The sequence below is a fragment of the Geotrypetes seraphini genome, chromosome 8 (genome assembly GCF_902459505.1).
Source record: "Geotrypetes seraphini chromosome 8, aGeoSer1.1, whole genome shotgun sequence".
Classification (NCBI taxonomy): domain Eukaryota; kingdom Metazoa; phylum Chordata; class Amphibia; order Gymnophiona; family Dermophiidae; genus Geotrypetes; species Geotrypetes seraphini.
Window position 1 is genome coordinate 117,589,545 of NC_047091.1, and position 21,390 is coordinate 117,610,934.

Here is a 21,390-nt window from a genome sequence, read left to right on the forward strand (position 1 = left end):
AAGATTTGGAGGCCATTAACAGATTTTTGTAATGATTAATAACATTTTCCCATAATAAGATATTTGTTAAATGAGGATGTGGGTGGGTATTATTTTATTTATCTCACAATATGTATGAATTAATTAATAAATTTTAAAGGATTAGGTTAGATTTTCTGAAATAGGTAGGGAGGGATTGGGAGGGGGGTTTATTTTATTTATATTGGTCATACATATTAAATGAATTACATATTATTTAGAACATTATAAAATATGTATATAAATATGATATGTTGTACTTAAAGTGGTCATGAAGGTAAATCAAGTGTGTATTTATAAGATCATATAAATTTTTCTGATACACTTGTTGTAATATGAAAAAATGAATAAAGAAATTATAATAAATAGGAGAAAGTCAAGCATCTGGAAATAACTACTTATCTGAGACAGTAAGCAGGCTAATTGAAATCTGACAAGGCAGGCCTTCAAGACATATGTCTTTCTACTAGAAAGAAGATTATCGAGGTTAAGAATCTAATTTTCCCTTCTTGTGCAAAAGGCATACGAGTCTTAAACCAGCGGGACATACCAAAGCAGTAACCCAAATCCAAGGTGGTGTAGATAAGCCTGCTTCTAGCATGGAGGACCCAAAAGCAGCGTCTAGTCGTACCACTACATTTATAAGGAATCGGGGATGGTGACAGGTCTGAGAGCTGCTTTATTTTCCTGTCAGAGCCTGAGCCAATCAGTGCTCATGCATTGACAGATTACCTTTATTGTAGCCAAAGAAAAACAGGAAAAGATGATCAGAGTGCCAGAACTCATTAGTGACTTCTAAGTACCGGACAATAATTTTGTGTACATCCAAACAGCACAGAGAATGCAATTCCTCTGGTAGTCGTCCTGGCAGAAAGAAGGGAGAGATGGAAATCAGCTGGTTTAAATGGAATACTGAGACTACCTTAGGAAGAAAGGATGGAACTGTCCTGATCAAGGCCCCTGTCTCAGACATGCTAGGCTGAAGTAATGGCTACCAGAAAGACAGACAATCTTCAATGTAAGATCCTTTAAAGTGAAACAATCCAAGGGCTCAAATGGATCTCTCTGGAAAGCTTGGAGAACCAAGTTAAAACTCCAAGATAGATAGATGGACTGTCTGGGAGAAATGCAAATGGTTACCTCCCCCAAAAGAAACTGAACAATGTCTTGATGGGCCCACTAAAAAAGACTTCTGAACACATCCCCAAAAGCATGCTAAGGCTGCCACCTAAGCTTTCAGTGAACTCAAGGTTTAGGCCATCCTGCAAAAATGACAGAATGTGAGCCAAAGATGGTACTATCCCTCTGGAAGCACACCAGGCCTCGAAAGTTCTCCAAACTCTCGTATAAGCCACCAAGATCAACCAATTCTTTGCCTGGAGTAATGTAATTACCTGATCAACAGACCCCTCTGGCCTAACAACTGAAGGGGGCTGTCAACTTATCAGGTCCACATACCACAGTCTTCTGGGCCAATCCAGTGTCATCAGAATGACAAGTACCAGAAAGAAGAGAGGGAGGGAAACCAGCTGGTTTAAATGGAATACCTAAGATCACCTTAGGAACAAAGGATGGTACTGTCTTGAGCATAACCGCTGCCTCCATAAACCATAGGAACGGTCTCGACACAAGAGTGCCTGCAACACCAACCTGCCAGGCTGATGTAAGGGCTAACAGAAAGACAGTCTTCAATGTAAGATTCTTTAAAGTGAGCCAATCCAAGGTTCAATGAAACTCTGGAAGGCTCGGAGCACCAGGTTAAGACTCCAAGATGAGAGATATGGCTAAGAACCCGGCCAACCATTGGTCACGGTAGAAAGACAAATGATTGTGCCAGCTGGCTAACGCCAAAGACAGCCATCTAAATCTCTGTGCCACTTTTCTTCCTTTGGCTGAAGAATCTGGGGACTTTGGCACTGATCCTCAAGGCCATCAAATCCAACACCGGTACTCCCCACCAGTTCATAATCTGAAGAAAGGCATCCCAGGAGAGCTCCACTCCCCCAGATTCAACAAGTTCTGGTTGAGAAAATCTGCCTGAACGTTCAGCTCTCCCACTATGTGTACTGCAGACAGCAGGGCAAGGTGAACCTTCACCAACTAGAGGAGGAAGGATATTTCTGAACCAGGGAAGCACTCTTTGTGCCCCCTCATATTGATGTATGCCATTGCATTGTCAGAAAGGATCCAAACTGCCTGGCCTCATAACATGCACAAGGGCTTATAGGGCATACCAAACTGCCCACAGCTCCAGGCAGTTGATGGATCACACTGCTTCTTCTTGCAACAAAAGACCCTGGACTGTCTGGCAACAACAGTAGGCTCCCCAAACCCCAGACTGGCATCCATGGTGACCACCATACAATCTGGTGTCACTAAGGACACTCCAGTCTTCAAATTGCCCATGTTCAGCCACCACTTAAAGCTGAATTTGGCTTCAGCAGTCCATGGGAATCAAACCAGATAATCACCCAACAAAGGAGACCAACAACCCAGAAGCAAAAGCGGCAGAGTCCTCATGTGGAATTGCGCCCATGGCAGAATGTCCAAGGTAGAGTCCATGGAGTACACTTGCATGTAACATCATGCCCATTGGGAGAGTAGGTTTTCAGCTGGCAAACCTCTGGAAGGAAATATTTCCCACCTGAGTATCGAAGATCACCCGGAGATACTTGAAAGATTTAGAGTCAAATAACTCTTGGCAAGGTGACTCTTCACCCAAGCAAGTGCAGGAGATTAACAACTCTGTTGACTGCATGCTCCCCAAGCAGAAGAGGCACTGATCAGCCAATTGTCCAGGTAAGGAAAGACCCGAACACCATCTTACCAAAGAAAGGCCACAACCATTGCAGTCATCTTGGAGAAGGTTCTGGGAGCTGTTGCGAGCCCAACGGGCATGGTTTAAAACTGAAGTGCTCCCCTAACATGAAGAAGTAGTGGAAACTCTGATGAAGTGGCCAAATTGGAATATACCTCCGAGGTCCAGAGAGGTGAGGAATTCTCTGGGCTCTATGAACAAGATGAAGGACCACAAAATCTCTATGTAGAACTGCCCGACTAAGAGTCCTGTTGACATACTTGAGATTGGGCATGAAATGACAGGAACCACCTTTCTTAGGCACAATGAAATAAATGAAACAGTAGCCCTGTCCAGTTTCCAAGGGAGGCACTTCTTGCACAGCACCCAAGTGCACAAAGTTGCTGAGAGTAAACCAAACCACAACCATTTTGGCAGGGGCTTTGCATAGACTTTCCAGATAATCTGACAGAGAACGACCAAATTTCAGCTTGCAACCTTCTCTGACCACGTCCACCATCAACTGGTCTGAAGTAAACTTGGTCCATTACTCCAGAAAGAGACAGCAGCCATCCCTTGATATTGAGCGCCGAGGAATGGACTGAGGCCATCACTGGGAAGTGCGGGTGGCTGGGGCTGCCCAAGAAGTGGAGGTGGAAGCAATTGTTTCTCCAAAAGGATGGCTGCTTCTGCTGGAAATGGGGCCTCTGAAAGGAATTTAATTTTCCTGGTCTGTACTGTCTTGTGTCCTAAAAGCAGAACAAAGCTTTTGGCTTATCTTCTGGCAGGTCTGGCCTTTGGTATCACCTAGATATTTCACAATCTTTTCCAAATCCTGCCCCCAAAAAAGAGTTTGCTGTGAAAAGGGAGTTTTGCAACACTTAATGCCTGAGGAAGAGACTCTCAGAAGGTCATACAAGTCAGCCAAATAGGCCAAAGTCAGCTCCAATGATGGTATTGACTGAATTAACTCCTCAGGAAAGGAAATCCTTCTAAACCCAATTCAAACAAGAACTGGCCATATAAGAACCCCAAACCATGACCCGCAGGCATAAAGCTGTCACTTCAATGGACAGCTTTATGGAGGCCTCCAACTTTCTGTCCTGGACATGCTCAAGGGCTGTACTGCCCTCCATGGGTAGTGTAGTCTTTCTGGTAACCTTAAGGAGCCACAATGATTCCAACTCCTCCAAAGGGAGAGGGGGTACAGATGAGACATAGGTTTTGAAACCTGCAGTCCCACCTCAGGAAAATCCCATTGAGCCAAGATAAGAACCCTTATTACTGTGTAGATAAGGAAAATCTTAAGAGGCTTCATCATACTTGACGTCATAGGATGTGAGGTAACTTCTGAAGAGAGAGGATCAGGTGAAAAAATATTAAACACCTTACGTCCTAGAAACCAGAGAAGACAACTTATCTTTCTTGAAGAGCTAAGCAGCTGTGGGATCACCTTGTCCTCTAGAGGGTGTTCTATTTCCTCCAACAGATCTGGCAGCAAGTGGCAACAGGCCCCCAAGAAATGGTCTTCTGTGCCATTATCAGAGAGTGAAACCTCATCAAGCTCCCTGTGGGACTCCAAGCATGCTCTTTTAGTTGACCCATAGAAGCCCCTAGGGACAAAGGAGGCCTGGGAAACCAGTAGTGTTTTCAGCAAATATGCTTGGTGTATCAACAGAACAAGCTTTGAGGAGATTTGTGGGTTATTTCTCCTAATCCAACAAGGACAGCAGCAGCAGAGTGGGAGTGGTCCTGGCAACCACCAGATGTGCCCTAGTATTCTCCTAAGGATTCTTACACTCTAATGCTCACTGAACCTAAGGGATAGGCCAAAAGTAAGTATCAATCTAGAGCTGAACAGGTTATGAACATCCACCTGCTAGAAAGAGAGAATATTGAAAGTAAGTTCTGGCATTCTCATAGATTCTTACTTAGCTTATTTATCTTATAGACCTCAGCGGACATCCTGCGTGCTTGTACGTGGTGAGCGTGTTGTCGGGGCAGCAGCTGGCTTGGCTCAGGAGAGGAGAGGTCGTGCGCATGCTCGCACAGGATGGCAGCCGGCTTGGATCGGGAGGCGCTGACAGACAGCAGAGGCATCGGCTGAAGTGGGAGGGCAGCCACACGGGGACCCCTAGGGAAGGAAGCCACCACGCTGAAAGTGCTGCAGCATCCACAGGCAGGTACTCACCCCTGGGCCACCATAGCTGAGAGCTTGTTTATCGGGGTGGTGCTCGGTTTGCGAGACAAAAGTTTGCTAAGTGTTAAAACACTCGCAAACCGCGGTTCCACTGTAGTCCTACTTTGGGAGAACATATGCAAATTTATAGCTTGTGCTTTCTCCTCTGACTGCTCTTTGGGGCTTTCAGCTTATTTGATACTTGCAAAGAATACAGGGGCCTCAACCTGCAGAAAAACATTCCTCTATCCTCTCATTTTTATTCTCTTTTCCCTAAACCCTATCCTGAGTCAAAGTAAGTTAGTGCATGACAATCCTCTATCTAGGAGGTAAAGACAACAGCTACCACTTGACCTGGTGGCCATGAGGTACTGTCCTTGCATGATGGCATTAACACCCGCCCTCTTCTAGGATTGTGAAGGCTTCCTTACCAGTGATTGAAGGCAGTGCTCTTTAAACATGATCTTTGTTGACTTACCATTCCACAGTCCCCTGATATTCCTGCAAAAACTATAATCCTATATGTGAGTTTAAATTCAAGAGAAAGAGCAAAGGTGGAACTTAAATACAATATAATAAAATGCCTCCTCTCATGAATAAAGGCTTTACTTTCTATCAAGGGAAAACACATTTAGTTTAGAAAATCAAGGATCTCTAGCTAGACAGTCTCCCACTTTACAGTATGAGGGGCATTAAATAACTTATCAACCTCAGTAGGAAGATGTCAATGAAGCTGTGACACCCTGGTTTGAAAGGCCAAACAGAAGAATTCTTTTCAAAGGTGTTAGTCATTGCAGGAAAAGTGGATGAAGTGTATGGAGCTATCGGGGGTCTATATTGAAAAATAAGAAGTTCTGTTATTATTTTTCAATATAGACCCCAGATAGCTCCATACACTTCATCCACTTTTCCTGCAATGACTAACACCTTTGAAAAGAATTCTTCTGTTTGGCCTTTCAAACCAGGATGTCACAGTTTCCTTGACATCTTCATCACTTGAAAACTGCTGGCCACAGAGAGGTTTCTTCAAAACTCTGAACAGGAAATAATCAGAGGGAGCCAGGTCAGGACTATAGGGTGGATGATTCAGCTGGTGAAACTCACATTCTCAGATGGCAGCCTGTGATTGTTGTGACATGTGCATCAGTACATTGTCGTGAAGCAGCATGCCCACTGTGAGTTTTTCTCATCTTTTCTCCTTCATTGACTCCTGCAAAGTGATCATTGTGTTGGTGTAACTCTCCCTGGTTATGGTTGTCTTATGTGGCATGAACTTCAGAAGCAAAATTCCTTCATCATCCCAGAAGACAGTTGCCATGACTTTGCTTGCAGATTTTTCTGGTCTTGAATTTTTTTGGGGTGGAGGATGACTTGTGCTTCCACTGCATTGACTCCATTTTGGATTCAGGATCTTTATGTTAAGACCCAAGTCTCATCTCCAGTCACCAAACGAAAAAAAATTAACTTGGTCTTTACAGAGCATCTTCAAGTTCTCCTGACAGCACTAGAGCATTGTGGCCTTCTGACATGGTGTCAGCATTCTTGAAACCCATCTTGCACTAATCTTGGACATGCCCAACTTTTCATGAATTATTTTCCAAACTGTACCTGTCGAGATGCTCATTTCTTCAGCTATTTGGGAAACCTTAATTTGTCTGTCTAACAAAATTAAATCCTTGACTTTCTTGCACATTTCTGTGGAAGTTGCTTCCTTAGGCTGTCCAGTGTGAAGGTCACCTTCAATGTACTCTCTATCCCACTTAAACTGCTTGCTCCAAAATTTTACTTAGTAGGATGATGGGGCATAATAAACAGCACCATAAGCTGCAGTCATGCATTCATGGATCCTTCCTTTGACTTTTTCCCTTCTTTTGTGAGAAATTTTATTATCAAATGGTGCTCCAAATCTAGTACCGTATTTTCACGTAGATAACGCGCACCCGTGTAAAACGCGCACACGGGTATAGCGCGCGGAAAACACAACATTATGTACAGAAATTTTTGTATACCGCGCACACCCGTATACCGCACATGCTGCCCGACTCTCCAGTCGCCCGCCCCGACTCTTCTTTCACCCGCCCCGACTCTCCTCTCCCCCTTGAAGTCCTGTCCCCACCCTGAAAGCCTGATGCCCCCCCGACGTCCGATTCATCCCCCCCGCAGGACCGCTCGCACCCCCACCCCGAAGGACTGCTCGCACGCACCCCCACCCTGAAGGACCGCTCGCACCCCCACAGCCTCCCGCCCCCCCCCCCCCCATCATGTAGATGCTCCTACCGGTGTCCTGCTGCTTCCCCTCTTGCCCTGCCGACTCCCCGACACGATCGGGGCAAGAGGGAGCTCAAGCCCTCTTGCCCCAGCCAACCGCGGCACCCCCGACACGATTGGGGCAAGAGGGAGCTCAAGCCCTCTTGCCCCAGCCAACCGCGGCACCCCCGACACGATTGGGGCAAGAGGGAGCTCAAGCCCTCTTGCCCCCCCGACACGATCGGGGCAAAAGGGAGCCCAAGCCCTCTTGCCCCGCCGACTCCCCAACTCCCCGACAATATCGGGCCAGGAGGGAGCCCAAGTCCTCCTGGCCCTGGCGACCCCCCCCCCGCTAGTTGTTCGGGCCAGGAGGGAGCCCAAACCCTCCTGGCCACGGCGACCCCCTACCCCCCCCCCGCACTACATTACGGGCAGGAGGGATCCCCGGCCCTCCTGCCCTCGACGCAAACCCCCCCCCCCCCAACCACCGTCCCCCCAAGAACCTCCGCCCGCCCCCCCCAGCCGACCCGCGACCCCCCTGGCCGACCCCCACGACACCCCCACCCCCCTTCCCCGTACCTTTCTGTAGTTGGCCGGACAGACGGGAGCCAAACCCGCCTGTCCGGCAGGCAGCCAACGACGGAATGAGGCCGGATTGGCCCATCCGTCCCAAAGCTCCGCCTACTGGTGGGGCCTAAGGCACCTGGACCAATCAGAATAGGCCCGGGAGCCTTAGGACTCTCCTGGGGGTGGGGCCTGAGGCACATGGTCGGGTTGGGCCCATGTGACTCAGGCCCCACCCCCAGGAGGGACCTAAGGCTCCCGGGCCTATTCTGATTGGCCCAGGCGCCTTAGGCCCCACCAGTAGCCGGAGCTTTGGGACGGATGGGCCAATCCGGCCTCATTCCGTCGTTGGCTGTCTGCCGGACAGGCGGGTTTGGCTCCCGTCTGTCCGGCCAACTACAGAAAGGTACGGGGAAGGGGGGTGGGGGTGTCGTGGGGGTCGGCCAGGGGGGTCGCGGGTCGGCTGGGGGGGCGGTCGGAAGTTCTTGGGTGGGGCGGTCGTTGGGGGGAGGGGGGGTTTGCGTCGAGGGCAGGAGGGCCTGGGATCCCTCCTGCCCGTAATGTAGTGCGGGGTGGGGGTAGGGGGTCGCCGTGGCCAGGAGGGTTTGGGCTCCCTCCTAGCCCGAACAACTAGCGGGGGGGGGGGGATCGCCAGGGCCAGGAGGACTTGGTCTCCCTCCTGGCCCGATATTGTCGGGGAGTTGGGGAATCGGCGGGGCAAGAGGGCTTGGGCTCCTTTTTGCCTCGATCGTGTCGGGGAGTCGGAGGGGCAAGAGGGCTTAACATAAGAACATAAGAACTGCCATCTCCGGATCAGACCCATGGTCCATCGAGTCCGGCGATCCGCACACGCGGAGGCCCAGTCAGGTATACACCTGATGTAGTTTTACCACCCATATCCCTCTATGCCTCTCATAAGGAGATGTGCATCTAATTTGCCTTTGAATCCTAGCACAGTGGATTCCTTAATAACCTCCTGTGGAAGAGCATTCCAGGCGTTCACCACTCGCTGCGTAAAGCAGAACCTCCTGACATTTGTCCTGGACTTGTCCCCCCTTAGCTTTAAACCATGTCCTCTTGTCCGTGTCACGTTGGACAGTGTAAATAATTTGTTTTTCTGCTCTATTTTATCGATGTCTTTCAGTATTTTGAACGTCTCTATCATGTCCCCTCGCAGCCTCCTCTTCTCAAGGGAGAACAGTCCTAGTTTCTTGAGTCGTTCCTCATATTCCAAGTTCTCCATACCTCTTATTAGCTTCGTTGCTCGTCTCTGCACCCTCTCCAGCAGTTTTATATCCCTCTTTAGTTTGGGAGACCAATGTTGGACACAGTATTCCAAGTGTGGTCTGACCATTGCTCTATAAAGCGGCATTATGACTTTCTCCGATCTGCTCGTGATTCCTTTCTTTATCATTCCTAACATTCTGTTCGCTTTCTTTGCCGCTGCCGCACATTGTGCCGACGGCTTCAGGGTCCTATCTATCAGTACACCCAGGTCCCTTTCTTGTTCGCTCTTACCCAGAGTTGCTCCTGACATTCTATACTCGTGTTCCTTATTCTTACTGCCTAAATGCATTACTTTGCATTTCTCCACGTTGAACTTCATCTGCCATTGCTCTGCCCATTTCTCTAACTGATACAAGTCGCTCTGGAGTTCTTCGCTATCTTTCTGCGTTCTGATTGTCCGGCATAGCTTTGTGTCGTCTGCAAACTTAATGATCTCACTGGATATTCCGTCTTCAAGGTCATTGATATAAATGTTAAATAGGATCGGCCCAAGTACCGAGCCCTGGGGCACACCACTAGTCACTTTCTCCCAGTCTGAGAACTTCCCATTTATGCCCACTCTCTGCTTCCTGTTTTCCAGCCATTTGCCTATCCACCTGTGTATATCTCCCTCTATTCCATGGCATTGTAGTTTCCTGAGAAGTCTTTCATGCGGAACTTTGTCGAATGCCTTCTGGAAGTCCAAATATATTATGTCTACCGGCATTCCACTATCAATTTGCTTGTTCACGGTCTCAAAAAATTGAAGCAAATTCGTTAAACATGATTTCCCTTTCCTGAACCCATGTTGACTGGGTTTCAGCAATTCGTGTATATCTAAGTGCCGGACTATGCTATCCTTGATCAGTGCTTCAACCATCTTTCCAGGGACAGACGTAAGGCTCACAGGTCTGTAGTTGCCCGGTTCTCCTCTTGATCCCTTTTTGAAAATTGGCGTGACGTTCGCTATCTTCCAGTCATCTGGTATCTGTCCAGTTCTGATTGTCAGATTGGCGAGTTTTTGCAATAACTCTCCGATTTCAACCTTCAATTCCTTTAAGACTCTCGGGTGAATTCCATCCGGTCCAGGGGATTTGTCACTTTTAAGTTTGTCGATCTGGTAGTATATCTGGTCCAAATCTACTTCAACTGTGGTGAGGATGTCTTCTATTACTCCACTAAACACTTGAGCTCCCTCTTGCCTCGATCGTGTCGGAGGTGCCGCGGTTGGCTAGGGCAAGAGGGCTTGAGCTCCCTCTTGCCCCGATCGTGTCGGGGAGTCGGGGGTCCTTCGGGGTGGGGGTGCGTGCGAACGGTCCTGCGGGGGGTGAATCGGACGTCGGGGGGGGAACTATGTAAAAAAAAATTTGTACAACGCGCTCACGCGTATACCGCGCAAGGGTATGCACGGTTTGTAAAAACACGTATAACGCGCGCATTATATGCGTGAAAATACGGTAGTTTCTTACTTGATACGCACAAGGACTCTCCTGACATCCCATCTCCTGGAATGTTTGACTTGCACTGAACTGTAACTGTGCATGAGTAACCTTAAGACATGTCGCAACATGCACAGACTTGTTTCAACATGCTTGCTACTTTCTTTCACACTCAGGTCAATAAATTACTGAACGCCTCTCGTATGTAAATCACACAATGGCTTTCCCATAGTAATGGGAACAAGACTCGTGGAGGTAGGGTCTTTAGAGTTAGAAAGATATGAGTTTCCTACTTGTTAACAGGAGTTTTAATTCCCTGTCCATCAGAGCCCAGCCCGTCGCCTTCCTTCCAACCCATCTTCATCAACATCTGATAGCCAATATTTTCCACGGTCAGTTTGAACTCCTTGTATTCAGAGTAATCTGGTTCCCGACCCTCCTGTAATAAGAGAAAATGGTATAAAAAATATGTAAAAAAAAGGACAAAATCCATGCCCTAACCTACATCTCCATAAAGACTCACTCACTGGTCATATTTAGGGTGATGGGAAGGGGTGGTGGCAGCGGCATACAGTATCCTTGGCCAGAGTGCAATATAAGAGACATGACTAGACAGGGAAAACAGATACACATGCTCCATGAATATGAACAAGGACACTTTAGACACCCCACTCCCTCAGCAGTTACAGATAGCTGATAATGCACTATGCAATCTAGCAAGTAGGGTGGAACTATCTAGCAGAGAATGACACAGGGCAAACTTTGTCCCTGTGAGCCATATCCCCATTCCTACAAGCCTAAAATAGTTATGATTTTATATTGAAATCATTTTAATAAAGTATATAAAAACAATATTCTTCACAATTGCCATTTTATAAAGCACAAATAATATAGAACAAAGATCAACAAAAACCCTCTCTCCACTCCTCCTCATAAATATCCCCTCCACTATCGAGAAAACTGAACAAGCCAAATTACTTCAGAATGCTACATAGAAAAATCATGCTAACAGAATCCTTCAGTCACAGATGGCAGGAATAGTGTTAGGGGAGTGCAACTAGGGCAAATGCCCCTTAGCCAGAGAGCTCTAAGCTAGAGAATGACAGTGGGTGTTACCCTCGGGTAACCTGTTGAAACGGGGGATAGAAAAGAAGTGGTCGCTACGGATACGGGGAGAAGGCCATTCACCACCCCGTGGAGCGGTGAATAGCCTTGTCTCCGCAGTGAAGGGAGGGAACGCGCGCGGTTACCGATCGCACTCCCTACCTCCATACTGATAGCTGCCGACCAATCGCCACCCAAGCATCTCCCTCCATCCTGATCGCCGTTGCCTCCTGAGCATCTCCCTCCCTGCCTTACCTTCGCGGCAGGGAATTTCTCTAAATGTGCTTCTTACCAGCAGCCGGAGCATTGAAATCACTCATGGCTGCCGTAAAGGTCATCTCTGACACAACCGGAAGTTGCATCAGAGACAACCTTTCCTACAGCCACACGCAAATTCAATGCTCCGGCTGCTGGTAAGAAACATATTTAGAAATTGCCTGCTGCGAAGGTAAGGGGCAGGGAGGGAGAAAGGGAAGAAAGGTGGGGTGGAGAAAAACAGATGCTGAAGGAACCTGAGGAAGGTGGAGTGGAGGAAGTGGGGAGAAGACGCTGAAGGGAAATGGGGAAGAGAGAGTGGAGAGAAGACGCAGGAAGGGAAGAAGACAGAGATGCCAGGCTATGGGGGAGCGGAGGGAAGAAAATGGGTGCCAGACCAATTGGGGGGGGAGTGAAGGGAGAGGCACAGCAACAGAGCAAACAGAAACCAGACAACAAAGGTAGAAAAAAATGCTCTAGTTTCTTTTTTTTTTTTTGCCTTAGGATAAAGTAGTATATTACTTTAAGATAAAGTAGTATATTAGTTATGTTGATAAAAATTTATAAAAAAAGCCTGCCAGCTGAACATCTCTTCAGCCGCCAGAACTTTGATTTATAAGGAAGGAATAAGCTAAATATTGCAGTACTGAGGCTTGTATGGATGCTGCGGGGACGGGGCGGTGAAGGGGATGGTGGGGACAGGGCAGTGAAGGGGACGGTGTTGGGGACATATTTTTTCCCCGTGTCATTCTCTACTCCAAGCCAGCTGGAAGCTAAAGAAACACGGCCTGTTAGTGGGCTTTGTGGTTTCCAGTTATATCTAACACCAGCTCTGGCAGGATACACATTTCAAATCTGATATATTCTAATCACAAAATAGAAAATTATTTTTTCTATCTCTTGTTGTCTAGTCATTTAATTCTTCAAATCACATTGGTTTCAGGCTCTGGTTTTTGTTTCCTTCTGTCTACTCTTAACTCACTCACCAGGGTCTCCTGACCATTTGACATTTCCTCTTTCCCCATGCTCACCATCCATCTTCCATCTCTGTGTATGTTTTCCCCCCCATTTCAGCATCTCCATTCTCTGTCTCCTATACTTCCCTTTCTAGTATTTTCTTGTGCCCATCTCCCTGCCTTCATCACCATTCTGTGTCCCTATCCCCTCCTCCTATGTCCAGGGTCATTCCTCTGTATCCCTATACCCCTCTAAGTCCAGCATCTCTCTTCTGTGTTCCTATTCTCCCTCATGTCTAGCCATCTTCTCTGTGTCCATACACCCTCCCAATTTCTGGCACTACCCCACTGTGTCCACATTAGTGCTGCCTGATTTCTGATTTGATTCACTTCGGGTGAATCGATTCAAAACGATTTGATTTTTTTTTTTTTTAAATCGGCCTGACTGATTTGATGACTGACTCTCCTCCCCGTGCCTTCCTAAAGAAGGAGCGGCAGCGCTGCAAATGCTTGCCTGCTGCTCCTGCTTAAGGTGCGAGGGTCAGTTGGGAAGAGCTGCAGAAATCCTGGTTTTACCTTGTTCCATGCTTTGGCGCTCTTTGCTGCATCCTCTGGCTTCCCCCAGGGCCTCCCGCTCTTACCGCAGCCTGCAGAGAGAATCGCTGGTGCTCTACGTGATCTTTGCAGGCTACCACCTTCCTCAGAAGCACATTCACTCTGACGTAGTCCCGCCCCACCTCTGACATCAGGGGCAGGATCGCATCAGAGGGAATGGTGGCAGGATCGCTTCTGAGGATGGTGGCAGCCTGCAAGGATCACGTAGAGCACCAGCGATCCCCTCTGCAGGCTGCGGTAAGAGCGGGAGGCCCTGGTCTAGAAGTACAGGGAGGGAGGAAGGGAGAAGGAGTACTGCTGGACAGGGGGGAGCAGGGAAGGGAGAAGGGGTACTGCTAGACAGGGGGGAGCAGGGAAGGGAGAAGGGGTACTGCTAGACAGGGGGAGCAGGGAAGGGAGAAGGGGTACTGCTGGACAGGGGGGGAGATAAAAGGAAGGGAGAAGAAGTGCTACTGGACCTGGCAGAAAGGGAGGGAAAGGAAAGATGCTACACACTGGAGGGGAAGGTGAGATGGTGCATGGGGAGAGAGCATGTTGGGTTATGGGGGTGGGAAGGAGGGTTGCCACTCGAGGAAGAGGCAAGGACAGAGAGAAAGTATGCAGGAGGCAGAAAGTATTGGATTCATGGAGAGGCAAGATGGATGGGAAGGCAGAAAGGAGGAAAGAAGAAATGTTACACCGGGGAAGGAGGGAGAGATGCTGGATGAAAGAGTAGTTGAGAAAAGGAGAGATGGTAGATTTGAGATTGGTGGGGTCCATCACTGCAGTTGCGTGGATGGAGATGAAAAAAAGGGAAGATGCCAGACCTCCGGGGGAGGAAAGGGAAACGGAAGGGGAGGACAGAGATGGAAAATGGATGGTTAGCATGGAGAAAGAAGAAGGAGATCCTGGCAAGCGAGTTATCAGAAGACAACCAGAGCCTGGGACTAACAAGATTTGAATAATGACCAGACAACAAAAGATAAAAAAAATAATATAATTTTCTGTTTTGTGATTACAATATGTCAGATTTGAAATGTGTATCCTGCCAGAGTTGGTGTTAGATCGCAAACATGAGCTAGGATTTAACAGAGAGTAAAAGTCTTTTTTGTTTACACCACAGCGCCAGTGTGGGTAGGAGAGGGCAAAGGGGGTGAAGAGGCTATAAAATAAACCCACCAAGTTGTTTGAAAAAAACACCCACTTGGGCAGGAATATCGAATCGAATAATCGATTCAATAGGCTGAATTGAATCAAAAATTTTTTTTCCTGAATCGGGCAACACTAGTTCACATACCATCCCCATGCAATTCCCCTTTTGTGTTCCCATCCATGCCCACCATCTCACCTTTTTTTCGTATATCTCCCTGTGACCAGCTTCTCCCCTTTCTTACTCCCTTACATCAATGTGTCCCTCGCCCTCTTTTTTCCCTCCGTCCACTTTTCTCCCTCCCTCCCTTCCTCCCTCTGTCCACTGTGTAAAATATTTTACTCTGTTCCTTCATCCCCTTGGTTCAGCATCTCTTTCCCTCCCCTTTTCTCTCCTCCTCCCTGCAGGTCTAGCACCTCACTCCCTTACCTCAGGACTCCTCCCATGGATTCCTCTTCCCTTCAGCCCCCCTCCCCCCAGATCCAGCACCGGCCTTCACTTCAGCTCCAGCTCTGGAAAGAGCCAGTCAGCAAGCACCTGCCCCTCCCCCCAGGACCCATCAGCTCTGGAACCAACCAGCCATCCAGCATTCCCCCCAACAGTTCACAACAGCAGAATCCCCCCTCCGCGATTCTAGCAGCCCCCTCCTGCAGGTACAGCGGCATCCCCCCCACGGTCCTCCTGAGTTCCCCTTGCCCTGAAGGAGCCAGCCAGCCACGCCATGATGAAAAATCTTCAAATTCCTGCTTCAAAGCCTTCCTTCTGCCGAGACTGCAAATCTGGAAGTTACATTGAGGGACTGGGCAGAAGGAAGGCCTCGACCTCTGAAGATTCTTCATTATGGTGTGGTTGGCTCCTTCAGGTACAACAGGCGTGAGGGGAGATGGGAGGAGATGCCGAGTCCGACCTGGATGCAATTTTTTTTTAACCGTAGGAGCAAGGCTTTTTACAGTTTCTGCAGAGTGTCTTGTTTCTGTGGTAAATCGGCAACAATCTTTCCTGTTCCCACATTATTCTCTATTATCTAGAAATGGCTGAAGCACAAAGGCAATGGGGATTGAAACAAACTGTCCCCAACACAGACAAAAAGTAGGAAAATTTTAGTGAAATTGATCTCTTTTTATTTAGAAGTGCTGACAAATGCATGCAGTTTCAGTTAGTGCAAAAAGGTATATTTTCAGGGTATAAGCATCACAAGTGTTCTCATCTGATCAGTACAGAGAGACGGGCATTTAACACAGCTATCAGTGCTGTTCTACAGCAGTGCAAGCATACGTACCTTCAGTGCCTTGAATGTCTCCATGAACCGTTCCAGCTCATCAGGTGGTAGGAAGTCTCCAATGAAGTGCTTACCACGTCCCATTTCAGTCAATTGTTCTGCCCATTCTGTAAGGCAGAAAGAGAAAGTAAAGACTCCTTTTCTTTACTGGAGGTCTCCTCACTCCCCCAAGGAAACCAAGGAAACAGTATTTTAGAACCACACACACATTTATATCTCATAAGTGTCAGGCATCATACATTAACCATATGAAGGGAGCACACTTTTTCACAAAATGGTAAGTCTATGGGACAGTCAAGCAGAAGAGATGAAACAAAAAACAAACAGTACTTAAAAGTTTAAGGATGCACTACTTATTCTTCGAAATGACAATATGCTGCCAGCCAAATACTCCAAAAACATACAAGCAACCTGATCCAAGATGCAAACGCTCCTAGTCTACCAGGGATTGTAAAGGGAGGCTTATGGGATTAGGGGGCAAGGGGGACAAATAGAACAAAGCATAAATTTTCATCTTCAACTAAAAACACATGGTCATTTTTGTCAGAAACTGAAAATATGGCCAAAAAATTAAAGTAATCTTTCATCTGCCCCCCCCCCCCCAAATAGATTTTGGGCCTGTTTTGGCAACATAATCGAAACCTATGAAATTTGACCTGCTTGTCCTGCGACTTAGGAGTTCTTGCAATATCCTTACTCCTTTAGCAGGTTTTTAGCTCAAAGACTAACATGCCTAGGTATGCATGTTGCTGGCTCCTTTTATTATTTTTGGTTAAAATAAAAAGTTCTCCTGGAAACCTGTGCACCCTCTTCTGGTCATCCCCCATTGCTCTGTTTGGAATACAGAAGCCACAGCCATCCTACAGGGTTACCTAACTGCTTAATACTCTGCTTGAACTTACCTCGGGTCTTCTCCATTTCCATCCGACGCAGCCGGTGCTCCCAGGTACCAAGCTCATCTACCTCCTCATCACTATCATAATCGTGCTGGTGCTGCTTCAGGGCCTTTTCCCACATCATCTGCACTTCCTGCATGGCACGCTTATGTTTCATGATCATGTCATACATCTGCTGCATCTGTGTGCAGAGAAGGGGGAAAAAAACAACAGATACCTAAGATAAGGCATACAAGTGTCCTACTCCCTATCACAATTCACCAGCATTTGCGACCCTTTTGCTGAATAACAGGGTTCCTAAGGATATTCTCCTTTTCTTTCAAAGGAGGACAGCCTCCCCCATCTCCACCTAAACAGAGACAAAAATGACAAGTTTCCACCATCTTTCCTGCAGATTCCAAAACCACCATCATGCCACCCTAGGGTCTGTGTCAGTGAGTTATCTCTATGTTCTCAGTTTATGGGTGATGTGCACGAGTACATTTTAATCACAGTCATTCTGGAATCAGTCACAGGCCAAAATCAGCACTGCGATAAGCACAAGAATACAACCATGCCTAGGGTGCATCACAGTAGCAACAACTCTAATGACTCTGTCCTCATATGCACAAACCTTGAACACTTATGAATTTATATTTAAATCTTTTTATTAAAGCATAGGGACAATATTCTGTATTATTGTTTATAAATCACAAATAGAGCCTACCATTTCGATCTGTTTTTTTTGGTACAATCTTCCCAAAGATTCAATCGCCTATGTTTTTACATCTGGGAAGGTAATTAAATTGTCTATCAGACATGAATGTAGAAGAGAAAGCATAGTTACTTACTGTAACAGGTGTTATCCAGGGACAGCAGGAAGATATTGACGCCATCTATGGAGCCCTGGTACAGACAGCTGCTAAAGTGTACATGCACTTTAAGAACTTTAAAAAGTTTGTGACCGACTGCACCGTGTATGGGCGAGTCCCTTCCTGCCTGACGTAGGCGCGTGGCTCCTCAGTTCAGTAAGCCAGTTAAGAAGCCAAACAGGGGAGGTGGATGGTTTGTGAGAATATCTGCCTGCTGTCCCTGGATAAAACCTTTTACGATAAGTAACTGTGCTTTATCCTAGGACAAGCAGGCAGCATATTCTCACATGCGGGTGACCTCCAAGCTAACCAGAATGGGATGGTGGGAGAGTTGGCCTTTTAGGAAAATAAATTTTGTAAGACTGCTTGGCCGAAGTGTCCATCCCATCTGGAATAGAATTCCAGACAGTAATGAGAGGTGAAAGTATGAACCGAGGACCAAGTAGCAGATTTCATCAACAGGGGTAGAGCGGAGAAAAACCACTGAAGCTGCCATAGCTCAAACCTTATGGGCTGTGACACAACTCACCAGTTGCAGCCCAGCCTGAGCATAACAAAACGAGATGCAAGCAGCCAACCAATTGGAAATCGTTCTTTTGGAACAGGATGCCCCAACTTAGATAGAAAAATCTGGGGAGATGATCTATGTGATTTAGTCTGTTGTAAATAGTAGGCCAATGCTCGTTTTCAGGCCAGAGTATGAAGAGCTGTTTCTCCGGGATGAGAATGAGGCTTGGGAAAAAATACTGGAAGAACAATCAATTGATTGAGATGAAACTCAGTGACAACTTTCGGTAAGAGCTTTGAATGAGTGCGGGCATTAAGCAGGGCAGTCTAAAACGACTGCAGTTGATACAGAATACAGCGGTGAAACTCATTTTTGGGAAGAGAAAGTAAGACCATGCCTCTCTCCCTTGTTGAGAAAGCTTCATTGGCTTCCGGTTTGTTTTAGGATTCAGTTTAAGTGTGCATGTATTGTTTTCAAGTTTCTTTATGGAATTTTTGACCCTTTTGTTCCCTTACATTGGAATACTTTTAGATCTTGCCACTTGAGAATTATACAGAAATATAAACTAATGTTCCCTTCTTTTAAATGAAATAAATCTGTTGGGAAGCTTAGCCAATCTCTTGTGTTTAAACTGGTAGAAACTTGGAATAAACTCCCTGACTCTGTTAGATTAATATGTCATCTGCAACAATTCCATAAAATTTTAAAAACATTATTGTTTTCACAATATCTTAATGACTTACCTTCTGAATCGATGAACTAATATTGTTTTAACACCTTCTCATGTTTACATTTTATATGTTACCTGATTTTAATTATTTGTGAACCGAGTCAAGCTCCACCACGAGATGACCCGGTATATAAACCGAAGATTAGACTAGACATCCTGTCATGATGGAATATGTAAATGATGCTTGAAGTTCACTCACTCTGCAAGCAGAAATTAGAGAAATGAGAAAAACCACTTTCCAAGTAAGATATTTGAGATGAGCTGAAGATATTGGTTCAAATGGAGGCTTCATCAGTCTAGTAAGTACCACATTAAGATCCCAAACTACTGGAGGTGGTTAGACATTGAAAAGACCTTTCATTAATCTGGAAACCACCGGATGAGCAGCGAGAGGTTTTCCATCCACTGGTTGATGAAAAGCAGCGATTGCACCGAGATGGACTCTAATGGAAGTGGACTTGAGGCCAAAGTGTGACAAATGCAGGAGGTAATCCAAAACTGAAGAAACAGAGGTGGATTTTGGTTTCTGATGGTGAAGAATGCACCAGGCAGAAAACTGGGTCCATTTTTGAGTATAACACTGTCGTATGGCTGGTTTTCTGGAAGCATCCAAGATGTCTCTGACAGGCTGAGAAAATTGTAGGTCAGTTGAAGTCAGCCTAAGAGATACCAAGCTGTCAGGTGCAAAGACAGCAGGTTGGGATATAGAAGAGAACCATGACAGTGTAAGAAGAGATGGAAAAATTGGCAGAGGTATTGGCTCCTTGATGCTGAATTGATGTAGAAGGGAGAACCATGGTTGTCTGGGCCACTGAGGAGCTATTAGAATTATGGTGGCAGACTCCTGTTTGAGCTTGACAAGCGTCTTGAGAACAAGAGGAAAGAGTGTAAAACGCATAAAGGAACTAGTGTATCCAATCCAGGAGAAAAGCATCCGCTTCTAGGTGATGAGGTGAGGTGAATGTAGTCTGGAGAAAAAAGCGAGGTAGCTTGTGGTTGTGGGGAACGCAAACAGGTCTACTTGAGGCGTCCCCCCATTGAGAGGATGGAGAGCTGCTGAGTTCAGCGCCAATTTGTGAAGAATGCGGCTTAGTTTGTCCGCTAAAGAATTCTGTTCCCCCTGAATGTAAACGGCTTTCAGGAAAATGTTGTGAAGAATTGCCCAATTCCAAATCTTTTGAGCTTCTTGACAGAGAAGGAGAGACCTTGTACCTCCTTGCTTGTTTACATAGTACATGGCTACTTGATTGTCCGTATGGACAAGGAGAACTTGATCTTGTAGAAGATGCTGAAAAGCCTTGAGGGCATTGAAAATCGCTCTGAGTTCCAACAGATTTATATGATGGTGACCATTCCTGGTAGACTAGAGACCTTGAGTGCGTAAGTCATCCAGGTGAGCTCCCTAAGCACAGGTTTACAAATCCGTCGAGAGAATCTTCTGATGAGGGGGCAATTATGCTTTTCCTTAATATTAATCTGTAGTATGTTTTTTCTGGCCTTGGCTACATCCATATTCAGATTTTTACTCACCAACTTTTCGTACGCTTCTATTTGGTATGGCCTTAACTAACACATATGCTTGTATTTAACTAGTTACCCACAACCATACAAAAAACAGGCGTTTTTGTAGAAAAACTCCACAAACATAGAAACATAGAAAAAGACAGCAGAAAAGGGCCATAACCCATCAAGTCTGCCCACTCTAATGACCCACCCCCCTGTCCACTCTAGTGCCCCCCCTGGCTTTACCCTCCTAGAGATCCCACATGTACATCCCATTTACTTTTGAAATCTAGCACTCTGCCAGCCTCAATCACCTGTAGTGGAAGTTCATTCCAACGATCGACCACCCTTTCGGTGAAGAAATACTTTCTGGAGTCTCTATGAAATTTCCCTCCCTTGATTTTCAGCAGATGCCCTCTTGTGACCGAGGATCCTTTAAGGAAGAAGATATCATCTTCCACCTCGATACGGCCCGTGATATATTTATACGTCTCGATCATGTCTCCTCTCTCTCTTCGTTCCTCGAGTGAGTACAGCTGCAATCTATTCAGCCTTTCTTCATAAGGGAGATCCTTGAGCCCCGTGACCATTCTGGTGGCCATCCGTTGAACCGACCCAATTCTCAGCACATCTTTTTGGTAATGTGGTCTCCAGAATTGTACACAATATTCCAGATGAGGTTTCACCATGGATCTATACAACAGCATTATGACTTCGGGCTTCCTGATAACAAAACCCCTAAAGATACAGCCCATCATTTGTCTTGCCTTGGATGAAGCCTTCTCCACCTGATTGGCAGTTTTCATGTCATCGCTAATGATCACTCCCAAATCACGTTCTGCTTTGGTCCTGGCTAAGGTCTCACCATTTAGTGTGAAAGTTCTGCACGGATTTCTGCTGCCAAGGTGCATGACTTTACATTTGTAGCATTGAAGCTTAGCTGCCAAGTCGAGGACCAGTGGTCCAAAAGAAGTAGGTCCTGCGTCATACTGTCGGGCAAAGTGTTTTTACTTACAAAGTTGCATAGTTTGGCGTCATCGGCAAATAATGATAT

The 21,390-nt window shown here is 46.5% G+C and overlaps 1 protein-coding gene across 1 annotated transcript in view; it reads right to left on the bottom strand.

Moving 5' to 3' along the window:
- Positions 1-21,390, bottom strand: part of SUGP1 (SURP and G-patch domain containing 1) — a 98,665-nt gene that overhangs the window by 9,417 nt on the left and 67,858 nt on the right. The window contains exons 10-12 of the mRNA XM_033954091.1: positions 16,751-16,925; positions 15,849-15,955; positions 10,804-10,949 (exon numbers count right to left, since the gene is read on the bottom strand). Of these exons, the coding sequence (XP_033809982.1) occupies positions 10,804-10,949; positions 15,849-15,955; positions 16,751-16,925 (428 nt within the window). The remainder of the gene's footprint in view (positions 1-10,803; positions 10,950-15,848; positions 15,956-16,750; positions 16,926-21,390) is intronic.